Source organism: Caloenas nicobarica, chromosome 1 (assembly GCF_036013445.1).
Source record: "Caloenas nicobarica isolate bCalNic1 chromosome 1, bCalNic1.hap1, whole genome shotgun sequence".
NCBI lineage: Eukaryota > Metazoa > Chordata > Aves > Columbiformes > Columbidae > Caloenas > Caloenas nicobarica.
This window is the reverse complement of record NC_088245.1, coordinates 82948218-82960711: the sequence shown is the minus strand read 5'-3', so window position 1 is coordinate 82960711 and position 12494 is coordinate 82948218. Positions and strand designations below refer to the sequence as shown.

Here is a 12494-nt window from a genome sequence, read left to right as displayed (position 1 = left end):
TACAGGGCGGAGGGGGAATAAAAAAGCCAATGGTATAAAAATGCCGATAACTGCATGTTTAGTAAGGCAGTACAAGGCTGCTTCCTTAAATGGTGTAATTGCCTATAAGCTTAACAGTGATACTGCAGCTAATCACTAGAAATAATGTAGGCATGACAGATAAGCTTGGAGTTGAAAAGTTCTAACAATGCAATCACAATATCCTCAGGTTTGAATTACTGATGAGAGTCCATACAAAGGGCAGTAATGCAAAAACCAATGTTGGGCTTGAGTAAAGCAGACCTTGAAGGAATGCAAAACGAGACTTAAAAATCTTTCTGGAAATCGATAATGTATGTATAGGGAATCAGGAATGAAGGAACAGAAAGCGGTTGAGAAACACTAGGGCAGGCTCTAATGAAAAATCTCTTCAGTAGAGTCAAAAAAGCAACAGAACCTTGTATGGGTAAGGTAGATGACAGAAGTAATATGTAAGAGAAACAGAGATTTTTTTGGGGGGGGAAAAAAACCGAAACAAAGTGTCTGCGAAGGGAGAACAGAGTTACAGTGTATACAGTAAAACCTCATTTGTTTGCAGTTTGTCAAGCTAGAAGCTCAGATGTGCATGCGATGCCACACTTTGTTATGCATTTATTTGTGTGCTTACTGAACTGTGTTCTAGCCTATACAGCCATATCTGAGGGGAGATAGTTATCTGGGGCTGTTCATATTTGTCATACCAGGATGCCTGGCAACTCAGTTTGCTAGTTTTCTCAAAGGTCTATTCTATTAATGGTATCCTACTGTAATCAGAAAATAGCAATATACACCCGCTACTCATGTCAAAGAAGAAATACCAGTGTAAAACAGATGGCATTTGTTAGCTCTGTACCTGTTTGTTTGATTTTGTGTTATACACAGCATTGCTTGACTTTCTCCTTCCACCAGCCCCATTTACTAACAGAAACAGTGCTATTTCCAAGCACTTCTCACCAGAAGAATACGAAGTCAGGAAGCCAGAAGGTGGGTAGGATTATTTGAGGTAGCAGAATGACTCCTAACTTGTCATCACCTTTGACAACAGTTAGCTTCTCTGCTTTTCCTTATATAGTATTAAAATTGCACATTTTATAGGACCTTTGCGAGGTCTAGTAAATTAAGAAATAAGCAGAAATGTATTCCTCTTATTAGAAGGCAGAAATTTTCCCTGCCTGTGCATGAAGATGGAATGCTGTTGGTCACGATCGAAATTGGGAAACGGAGCGAGAGAAAGTCTGGAAATTTTCTAGTGGGAGCTGCTGACTCTGATTTACCAGTACAACCAAGCCTGGGAGCAACAGTGGTGATGGGAGCAGGCACAGCTTGCTGTGGTACTTGAGGCTGATGGTATCATGAACTGCAAAATTGACCGGTACTGCCCATAGTAGCAGGGAGGTCACCTCCCTTCAGCTGTTTCATAGCACTCCACCCAAAATGTTATTTTAAATGAGAGAGTTTTGCCGTGCCGCCCCTGTGCCTGTATTGCTGTGCTCTGGTGTTCTCCCTGTGCTGAGCAAAATGGAACGAGCAGAATGCCCCTACAAGAAGTCATGGAGAGGAAGGCGTGTGATAACTCTCCAGAAATCCCAGGCCTCATCTCTGGATCTCAGAGGAGGGTTTGAATCCTGATCTTCCGATTTCTGTTTCTTGACATGTAAGAAAGTGGCTATTCTTTATGCTTCAACCTTTGAAACTAATTGTAAAATAGTAGGTTGCATGAGTAGGCATGTACTGACAGTATAACATACGGTTGAGAGGGGTCAACCGTCTATTAACAAACTACCCTAAATGCCTGAGTAGCATTTTTCTTTTGCTGATATTTGAGATCTTTGCAAAGCATGTTAATTAAAGAATATCTAAAAGGTATACTTTCAATTTATAACAACTGATGCAGAGAAGTGAGAAAGCACCCTTGTTGCGTTAATTTTCCCCATGAATGAAACCTTGTTTCTATGTTAAATAATTTGGTAGAATTTGAGTTAAAACTTCTGAAGTTTCCTATCACCTCAGACTCAGAAATCATTGCACAGTGCATAGTTTTAGTCAAACATACCATCAAAATAACACAGCTTCCTAGCAAAAAACTTTGCATCTGTGAAGCTCTGGTATTGAAGGTAATGGTTTGAGAGAATGCAATTTTAAAACATGGAAATATTATGTAAAATCAATAGATGTACAGAGTACTATTTATTTCTCTAATATTTCAGGTTGTTTTTTTATTGTGTTAGCAGCAGGTGTTAAATTCTACTAAACTAGTGAAAAATAGAAATAAATATTTAATTTACTGGATCTATCAATTATACAAAATTGGCTTATGAAATATTAAAGTATCTTTTAAGAGATAGCAAGTAGGAATGCTAGTTAGAAAATGCAATCCCTTAACAGAAACTTAATCTAAATGTGGAAATAAACTAAGAATACTTTTAGGATTCTAGGTCCTGGGATTTTTTTGGTTGCTTTTTAAGGTGGCACAGCCTAGTGATCTTGCCTATCTAATTTAAAGGTATATGGTAATTACAGCAGAAATGTGAAATTATACTTCTAAAGAGAAAGATGTTGAATGGAAAAATACACTAGGAATACGTGATCTTGAACATCAGTAGGTTATTTTAGAACACTCTGGGCACTCATTTGAATAAACTCACTTAATCATAAGGAACAGGAATGCAGTAGAAAACAAAGAAGCATAACAAGATGGCCACAAACATAAGTGAAATACATATTGAGACATAAAAGTGGGACAAAAATTAGTCCTATGAAACAAGTTAGTCATAAAGGAGGTTATGGATAGTTTACTGATAAACTGAATCTTAAAACACACTGAGATCAATATAAAGATATCTACTAGCTTTTAACAGCTCATATCCTAATGATGCTCACACTGTATTTCAAAGTAGTACTTCATTAATGGCAGAGAAACAGGCTGGATACCCAAGCTAGCTGTTGAGTTCATGGTGCTACAAACACATTCCTCACTGAGTAAACCAGACAGACTACTCAAATGCAAACATTTAAGCTTGTGTTTAACATTTTTGCTTCTTTATAAATCTAAGTTTTTAAGCAGAATTGAAAATGTCTTCGTATTAGACTGCCAGTCTTTTCTCGAAGTAAAATATTTCTGTCAGAATATTACCATGCGATGCAGCAGTATTCTTCAGGAATGTGCTCATTTTAGCAGTGTTTGGAAGTTGAGCTTCATGGCTTTTCCCAGCTTGCCTTTATGGTTGCTTGCTGTATTTTTGGTGAGTTGCACGCAGGACTTGAACTTCCTTGGTAGGTACCTGAAGCTCATCTCCCACGCTTTCCCAGCTCCTTTGATTCATGTTGCCAAGGTGCAAACTGTGTTGGGAAGATATTGAAAAGAATGGAAGATATCCCCTTCTTTGATACTATAACCCTGGGAAATGTTCCTGATTTGTATATATTTTTAATTCCTTTTCTGAAACTAATTTCAGCATCTCTCAGATAAGACAATTTCTAGTTTCTGACTTTGCTTACTTTATAGTTACCAGAGACAATAGCTTCCCCAGAGCTGCCTGTAATAGTCCTGCTTTTGAGAGGGTTTTTTCAAAGGCAAAGATGACAGCAAAGTCCATGGTCTTCACTGCAAGTCAACAGGGATCTGACATCTGATTGTCATTTGCACCTTTCATGTTTCTTCCCCTCTAGCATTTGTGCTATAAAGTGATTTCCCTGCAGTGTACAACTGCAGCTGATTTCTCAAGTTGAGTTCTTAAATCTAAGATGTAGAAAAACTTCCTCCTCAATGATGCCAGGACTTTTTTGTAAGCAAAAAGTCTTCCTTCCATCACCTTTACAGTTACACTGCCAATCCAATATCCAGCTTATGAGTGTATCCCAAAAACTGCAGAGGTGAAATCTTGTAGTTATCAAGAAGATTTGTTAATTCATCTCTAATGGACCAAAAAGGAAACAGATGATGCTGTTCCATATTCTGTGCAGCACATTAAACTTGAATTATGCAATGCAAAATTATGAATCATATATCTTCAAAAGCCTGCCTCCCACAGGTCTTGGAAAATGGATGTGTAGAGAGCTCAAAGGAAACAGAAAGCTTTATACATAAATGGAGATTTGAAGTGAGCCCAAGCCCCAGCATGAGAAAGCACCTTGTTAAGGTGTGATGGAAGGGGGTGCCACATTTCTCATGGCTTCTGGTCCCCAGTGAGAGGATGGGTAGCATTTTCAGGTGATGCTCTGATAATGCGATAACATGCTGTTGATAGCTAACTGGTTATGTTTGTGTTGTCATCAGGTACTGTGTTTGCAGCTTCTCTGGATGTAAGCAAATTCACAGCGGTTTCCTTGGTTGTCAGTTGCAGCACGGTTGGGGCTTCAAGGCAGGTTCCTCCAGGAGCTTCAGCTGGAGGGACCCTGTGCTATTGTAGCAATGCCATTTCCAGCGATTTCCAGCACCTGGGTTAGAATTACAGCTCAGCTTTAACTGTCTCCGGAGCGTACTGCAAAAATGCTGGTTTGTTGCTTAGAAATAAAGCAAAAAACCCCACAAAAACCCTAGTAAAATAAACAGAGCTACTCTATGCTTTTGAACAACTTCTTAGCAAGTTCATTTGCAGGGAGTTGCCTGTATTAGTGAGTAAGAACTGTAGGCAGGAGAGAAACCTAGGAAGAAATTAATATATTTTTCTGCCAAAATGTTCAAGAGATTAAGTAAAAAAAACAGTGTTAGTGAGAGTGAAGAGAAGCCTTTAGGTTTGAAGGGTTCCTGTGCCTTTTTTACTATTTTAAGAACACAATTTTGGAGTGAAATACAGAATTATGCAGAGCACTTTGCAATCTGTTATATGTATGAAAAGGCTGCAGATGAGTACAAATAATTATTAATTAGTAACACCACTGCATTTGGTTACTCAGAAGTAATTTGGAGAGGGTTTCTGCCGGTTGGGGTTATTGTCTAATGTCTGGTTCACGAAAGACAGAAGCAGGAGAGAATCTGAGATTATTTGAGTGGAATTTTTAAATGGTGGAAGGAAAGAACAGAATCCGTTCAAGCTGGAAGGAGGCAACTAATGCGGCATTTGAGGTACCAGTGATATGTTCTGTATTATTCACAGCTGTTACTCCAGTGTGGCCTGTAGGTTTTCTACGTTTTCATTTGCCCAATTAGGTGAGACATCGCATAAAGAGAATACTAGTCAGTAAAACACAGAAAGGTTTAGATCATCATGATCATACAAATCTTGCAGACACTTTTCCACAAAATGTGAGTTGCTACAGCACTGATTTTTATGTTAATTTACTAGTGAATAATTTAAAAAGATCTGTTTATTTTTTAATAAAAAAGAAAGATATACATTGGCTGAGTGTTCCTAATGTTACTTACAGCTGCCATTGAGCAGATGTTAGGGATTCTTAGTGGTATGCTAGACCCAAAATAAGTTTTATGAATAAACAAACAATTTCTTTTTACTACCAGCTCTTTCAGGCTGATTCTTCTTCAAGTTCACAATAAATGGCTTTTTAAAGTCTCCTCATAAATAATTACCTTTCTTGTGCCACTTTTTTCTAGGCACTTGGATTTTAATTACAATGATGAACTGTTTTAATAAGTTGTTAAATAATTTTATCTTTTTAGGGCTGAATCCATTTTCCATTTCTCTTTGTCTTGATTGGTTCCCGGGATTTTAATCCTTTAATTCTTGTTAATTCACTTGGTACTGCACTTTCACTCCTCTTTATAAATTCACATTGTAGAAGCAAACAGCATGCAGCAGCATGTTTTCCTCCTGAACTCTATGCACACACACCCACCTTAGCTTGCTGGTTAACAACTGTCTCCTGTTGCTAGTAACCATTTTGTTTAACTCTGTCATTTAGATCAGAGTAAGTTTGAAAAGATAGGTGATTAAATGGAGACAATGCCTTTTTTTTGCTTTGAGCTAATGGCTGGGGGCCTTAGAGCACTCTGCAGCAGATGTCTAGCAAAGTGGATACTGTGCTTAGTTGATAGATAAGGGATATGCAACACTGCTAGACTCCACTTCAGTCCACTGTTTTCCAATGTAAATACTTATTAGATACCTTTGCTTCTGATTACATGTAGATAAATGCTGAACACTTAATTCCTCATAACTTTTGCTGTGATTCAGTATCTGAATCAGCTGCTTTATTGAAGTGTACACATTGCTATTGGGTTGGAGAGATAAGAGCCAAATTACAGGTTTTTAAACTTCCTGATTTTTAGTCCCATGGCCTGATCAAGGTTTACTAAATTAAAACTGACTGCTATTAAAAACAAAAACCCCACAGATTGTGTTTAAACTTCATAGTTTTCTTTTGGATCACGTATGAAGCACAAAACGTGGGAGTATGTCTCATGATCCCACTCATAATGCTCGCTACAGAAAATATTAATACCAATTTAGATATTGTTAGAAGTCATAGTTAGAAGCGTGGATTTTGCAAGCCTTTACTTTTATCAGGGTGGGGTCTGTCCGCATCAAACACCTGTTTCTTTAGGGTGCAACTTTGCTTACTGTTATGCTCTATATGACCTAAACAGAGCATGCTTAGGACCCAGCTCAAATGGAGAGGCAGGACTGCAACTTTTTACTCTTTTTGGCAGAAGTTTAGGATTACAGAAGGAAAGGTATAGACCAGGCTGTCATGGTGACACCGTCACTACCACTTCAGTTTGACAAGTGACAAGTCAGTAAAACACAGCTAATGTTTTGCTTGACCACATCTATTTCTGAATGCGTAAGTGTGGATGAAGAAGCCATTGATACCCAAGTGAGGTGCTGAAATATTGCCACGCAAAACTACAAACTTCAGACAAGTTTTAAAATTTTTTTCTGTAAGATAGACATAAAATGTACTGTCTCAATGAATAGTGACATTTAGTAACTTGCCACTAAATACCTATGAAGATATATATACACATCGAACACAAAGAGAGTTTGATACTCAATTTCTTTCATTCACAGTATTTCACTAAAAAGAGTGGAATGCCAAAGTACAAAATGATAATATATATTTAGTGTAGGTTTTAAAAATATAAAACCTAAATATAAAATGTAGATTCGAAGATTGAAATAATGTCTTAATTCTGCCAGTAGGCTAACCAAATGTGCATTTCTATATGTTTCAATTATTTTTAACCAAAACAGGGGCATTTGTTTAATCAGATTGTTAGTACTCTTGGTTTGAGATGCTCACTGTGATTGCAGTCCATGACCAGAGCAGCACAGAGGCTGTTGACAAATGGACGTAGAGAAACAGTGCCCCAGCCTATTATATACCTTTTTATGAGTTGCTGCCTATTTCTGACAGCGCTTAAGGGTCTTTTTGATTTGCTTTCTTTTTTTAAAGTAGTGCTCAGTAGATTGTTATGCCAGAAAAGTCTGACTGAATTTATCAGCAACACGCCTTCATAAAGCATCCCTTTGAAATAAAATTGTTAGTTTTGCCATGTAAGCATCATTAATAATACAGTAGGGGAGGAAAAAAGATTTTTTTAAAAAACCTGAAGTGTGTCTTTCCCTGACCCCCAGCAGAGAGGTGCCTCCTGCTTGCAGTGTGGCTGCACAGTCAGGGGTTTTGCTTGGTTTTTTATTGAAGGAGACTGGTAGGCTTTTTGGTATTCAGGCTACCTGAAGAGCTAAGAAACATTTTTAAAACAACCCTACTGGCAGTGGTGAAAATATCTGTCAGTACCTGGAAGTTCTTGCCCACATTGCAGCTTACACACATGGACTTTTACAGTTTTGCCAGATGTCAAATTATCAAGGTGGGGAAAGAAGGAAACACTCTGAGGGCCAAAAACTTCTGGGAAGTAGGAGCTGCAAGTAAGATCAGTACCTTTCAAAACCAACCATAGCTTGCCATTTTACTATGCTGCTTTATGTGTAGGTAAGGCCTTCCAGGGTGTTACCCTTTGGATATTTGTTGTATCAAGAGAATGCCCAACACCTGCACCCAGGAAGTCCGTGATAGAATCTATGTAAGTTGATTGTATTGAAGGCTTTCAAGTATGATAAAAATTAAAAGTCCCTAACATTTTCCTGGTAATCACATGATTACTGGAAGTGGAATATTTAGCCCTCTATGCAAGCCCCTAAGGAACCTGTTCTAGCTGATTTGTAAAAGCCAGGAGGAGACAAACACCAAACACATCACAGATGAGTCTGGTGAGATTTTTTTTTTTTTTTTTTTTTTCAGACAAAGCCAAAAGCTTGACAATGCCACAAAGTGTTTTTGGGAAATGCCTTTGATACTGGAAATCCTCCCAGTGCTGAAGCCTCCACCTGTGCCAGCTGCCTTCTTATGCGTAGGGAACAGTGTGGAAGAGGGGCTAGTTCTGGCTGTTTGTCCTCTGCATGACAAAGAGGCTGGATGCTGGACAGATTGTGACTGTGGCATTAAGACATGATTTTAAATCTCAAAAATCAATCCTGTCTTTCTCTGGGTTAGAGTCAGAATAGAATCTTAAAATGCTTTTATCACGGAGTGTTGAAAAACACTCAAAATTATATTGAAGTGTCATGATTTTGGCTGTATTATGTATTTTTAAAAAAAAAACCTTTAAAATTCATAGCACCTTCTTGATAAAGTAGACTGATTTTCTACTTGCTTTGTTCAGTGTGGAGTTTTTCCAGATGGATTTTAAACAGCTATTTCTTCAATTTGAGTAATTTTGTTACAAGCTAATAGAAAATACATAAGCATACCTGAGTTTTAGTGTTACCGTATTTGTTTCGAAGTTGCTATCAACATTAAAATGCACAAAGCTAAATGTTTGCTAAAATATGATATGCAATATGCATGTAGTGCTGTGATTCTAAGCAGTCATGCATATTTATTATTTTCTTCCAAATTGCAGCTCCATTACTGCTAGATATAGCAGAGTTTTAGCCTCGGTCTGTAATATGTCATGCACTGGACAACACTTTGATAGACTGAGATGTATTGATCCAAAACCAAGAATGCCAAGAGGGAAGAAGCCTGACCTAGATCAGTGCTGTTTTAATTATTTTATAGTTTAGGATGGTTTATCATTGTTTAGATTACTTCAAGTGTGAACAAGTAAACAATGCAATGCAATTGAGTGTCTGTAAAGGAAGCTTAATGGGTGGGATTTTGAAATCGAGTTTAGTTTCTCCAACAACATTTTGCTTTTTCACCCAGCCCAGCAGGAGCACGTGGCTCAGTGCTGAGAACCTGAGTGCCTGCATCTAATCTGAAAGGAGAGACGAACCTTTATGTTGCTCCAGAAAGGAGCAACAACCTGTTGTAGCAGCAACCTGTGTGTTACTGGTAAAGTGAAGAGAATGAGTGTCGTGGTTCCTTCTCAAACACCCAGCATGCCTTTGGCTGTTGTATGTGGGACACTAACGCTCTGCCAAAGCAGGGAAAGCCACCACCCCCCTCTTAGCCCCTGGCCACATCCATAACCATGTACAGAAACAACGTGTTATTTTATAACGTTTAGCTTTTTTTATGCAAATGATGACATTTGGACATCAGGGCAATCTGCAGAATTCAGCCTTCACTATCTTTGCAGCGAAGAGTCGGGGTGAGGTGTTGAAAGATGTGACTGCCTTTTTTTGTACATAGCCACTGTGTAATTGTGGAGATGGTGGTGGTTGGGGCTATGAGGGGGAGCAGGTCTGCTGCTTTGTGCCTCCAAGCATGCTCTGGAGCACTTCCACTAGATTTTTATGCAGGTGCTGCGGCTACTCTTACCACTAGCACACTATCCATGCTTTTTTCAGTTGTTTGTGGTTCTTCTACTCCCTTCCCCAGGTATTTTGGTAGCTGATGGAACAGCCACATCTTAAAGCTTCTGTTTTGTCATAGGTATCATGCTGGAGGAGGCCATGGGTTTGGGCATCTGGGGCCAGAGCTGTGTCACCAGCACTATTTCCTGCCCTGAGTTCACTGAGGTGAACTCTCAAGCTGAGCTGATGCTAGAGGAGGGAGGAGATCTGCACTGGTGTCTCTTCGTATTTTGGGTCTTGCTCAGAGTCAGGAGGGGAGTGGCAAAAAGTAGCCCTCAGAGTACCCTGTAAAGGAAAACAGCATTCTGAGTGGATAAGCTGAGAGGAAAGTTGTATTTTTTTCTCAGTGATTATAGTAAGGTTAGGATTAGGTGTTGGAATGCATTGATTCATTTCTTCTTTCTACCCTTGGCTCGTCATGTCATTAGGCAAACTGTTTAACCAGTTTCAGTAATGCCATCTGCAAAATTAAAAAAGGTTAATATAGGTCATAGACTGTAAAACCCTTGAGTGTAATGCATGGTACACAGTTTTAAGAAAGGAAAATGAGATCTTGGTGAAGAAACATTAAATTTAACCAGCAGATAACAATACAGAGATTCCTTATGCTTCCTTGTGGTCCTACTAGTTGCTCTTGGGAGTATATCCTGCTGTTTCCTCTTTGGAGAGGAAGAGAAATGGCTGTTCCAGCAGCACGTAATTGCCTGAACTGCTCCTGCATCCATGCATCTCCCAACACTGCTCTGCCTGGCAATATGGGAGGGGACTGGGAGCATGTTTTCTCCTGCACTTTACTGTTGTTTGAAGCCTAAAGACAAGAGCCAGCATTGACAGGGATTCCAGCTGTGGCCCTTGAGCCTGCAACACGTCAGTTACTCATCTTCTCCTTTGCCATATCAAATAGGGATTGGATTAGAAGGAATGCTCTACAAACAGCAAGCACCCATGTTATATAGCAGAGCAACAGAAGGTGGTAAGGATCTTTCTGTTGAACCTTCTAGAGAAACACATTTCAAATGAACACACAAGAAACTAATACTAATTAGGTAATAGTATCCTATGGAGACCTGTGGTAGACACTATAATAGTGCATTAGCAAGCTATGCATAATTCAGCAGTGCTGTATTCTTTCAAACATCATCTACAGGGAATTTTGCATAAGTATGAACTTCATAATTTGTCCCTTTGTGTGCATGCAGAAGAGTTCCTAAGGGCATCATTTGGCCCACAGAACACCTATTACTGAAGGTGGTGTACAAGTGAGGAAGCATCCATTTTGAGTCTTGAAAACAAAGCTGAGATGATAGGATGGGTCATTAGAAAAGTTGTCTTATTCGTAAACAGACATTAAACATGGACCCTTATGATTCCGCTCCCCGCCCCCCTTTTTTTTTTTCCTCCATAGAGGCACTGTTCTGAAAAGAATTGCAAAAACCAGGCAGTTCAGAAAAGACAAAGTTGCAAGCCAGTGTTTTTCAGACAGACACAGGCATGTGAGAACATGGCATAGGCACATAACCAAGTGGTCTGGCAACATAGCCATGTGGGATGGAGTTAAAACTGCTCGGTGAGCTACTGCTAAAGTAAATTGTCACAGCTGTGTATTCTTTTCTCCTTCTCAATGGCAAATTTAAGCTCCAGGAAATATATTTTATCTTGCAACTGAAGTATGATAACGACATGTAAGTGAACAATTACGATGACTCAACTGACAAGAATTAGCTACCGCGTTAGCCTTTTATATCTTGCCCTGCCTTTCATTTTCAGAGGGTTGATAACCTGGTCACCCCAAGTCAGGCTAATTGTGTGTGAATCTTAAGACCCTTATTTTAGGTACTCATAAAATAGAAAGATGACTTGCACATGGAACTTTATGCACATTTGATAATGTACTATTTTATCACTGCCACCTTGTCAGCACAAGCAGCAGGGGCTTATGCAGGTCCCCTCAGCAGCATCCTTCTTTTTGCCACCAGTCCTGGAACTCTTGCAAGAGTATGTGTTCGCTCTGTGTTGCCACATATTCTTACATCTGAGTTGCAGCAACAAAGATATATTTGTGCTCATTGCACGTGCTTACAAAGTAGCATGGCGTAATTGTCCCTCTGCAAGCATCTCTCTCTAAACTATTGTTTAAAACTGCCAGACGTGTCTTTGTTCTTTATTAAGAGTAAGGCAGCAACACAGTCTGTAGTTATCAGGAGATAATCATTCCCCAAGGGCATTTGAAGCACTTCGCTACCAAAAGGTTGTGATTATTCCACGACTGCTATACTGCTTATTATTCCTTATTGCTTAATTATGGAACCAGAGCGTGTTTGTTGGATGCTGTCATCTAAATAAGATTCTCCAGTTCTCATGCTCCGCTTCAGTGTTACATGGACTGGGAAGCTTCGTAGCGTTTTGAGATGTTGTAGGGGGTAGCAGTAGTGTGGGCCAGTCATGGCAGCGCTTCTGGCCTTCAGGAGACCAGGACATCCAGGTCCTTCCCTGCCACATATTTGCTGAGCATTTGGGCAAGTCACTCAGCTTCTGTATACCTCAGCTCCGCACCTCTGCTCAGGTGCCACAGTAAATAGGGCTCTGTGGGTATCTAGACTAGAAGTAATTTAATGGACTTCATCTTAACCTTTAGGTCTGGAGTCAGGCAACAGGCCATGAAGACACCGCTTTTCTTTTTAGCCTGTGCACATTCAGCTGGCTTATTTTGAGTGA

At 39.4% G+C, this 12494-nt stretch overlaps 1 protein-coding gene across 4 annotated transcripts in view; it reads left to right on the top strand.

Annotated features, from left to right (window-relative positions):
- DERA (deoxyribose-phosphate aldolase) overlaps nt 1-12494 on the top strand; it is a 55650-nt gene that overhangs the window by 31801 nt on the left and 11355 nt on the right. The window contains exon 7 of one of the 4 annotated variants that reach the window (XM_065646556.1): nt 9187-9231. The exons of the other annotated variants lie outside the window; for them this stretch is intronic. Within the exon in view, the coding sequence (XP_065502628.1) occupies nt 9187-9215 (29 nt within the window). The 3' untranslated portion in view covers nt 9216-9231. Of the gene's footprint in view, nt 1-9186; nt 9232-12494 lie in introns of those variants that run through there. 4 annotated transcript variants of the gene reach the window in all.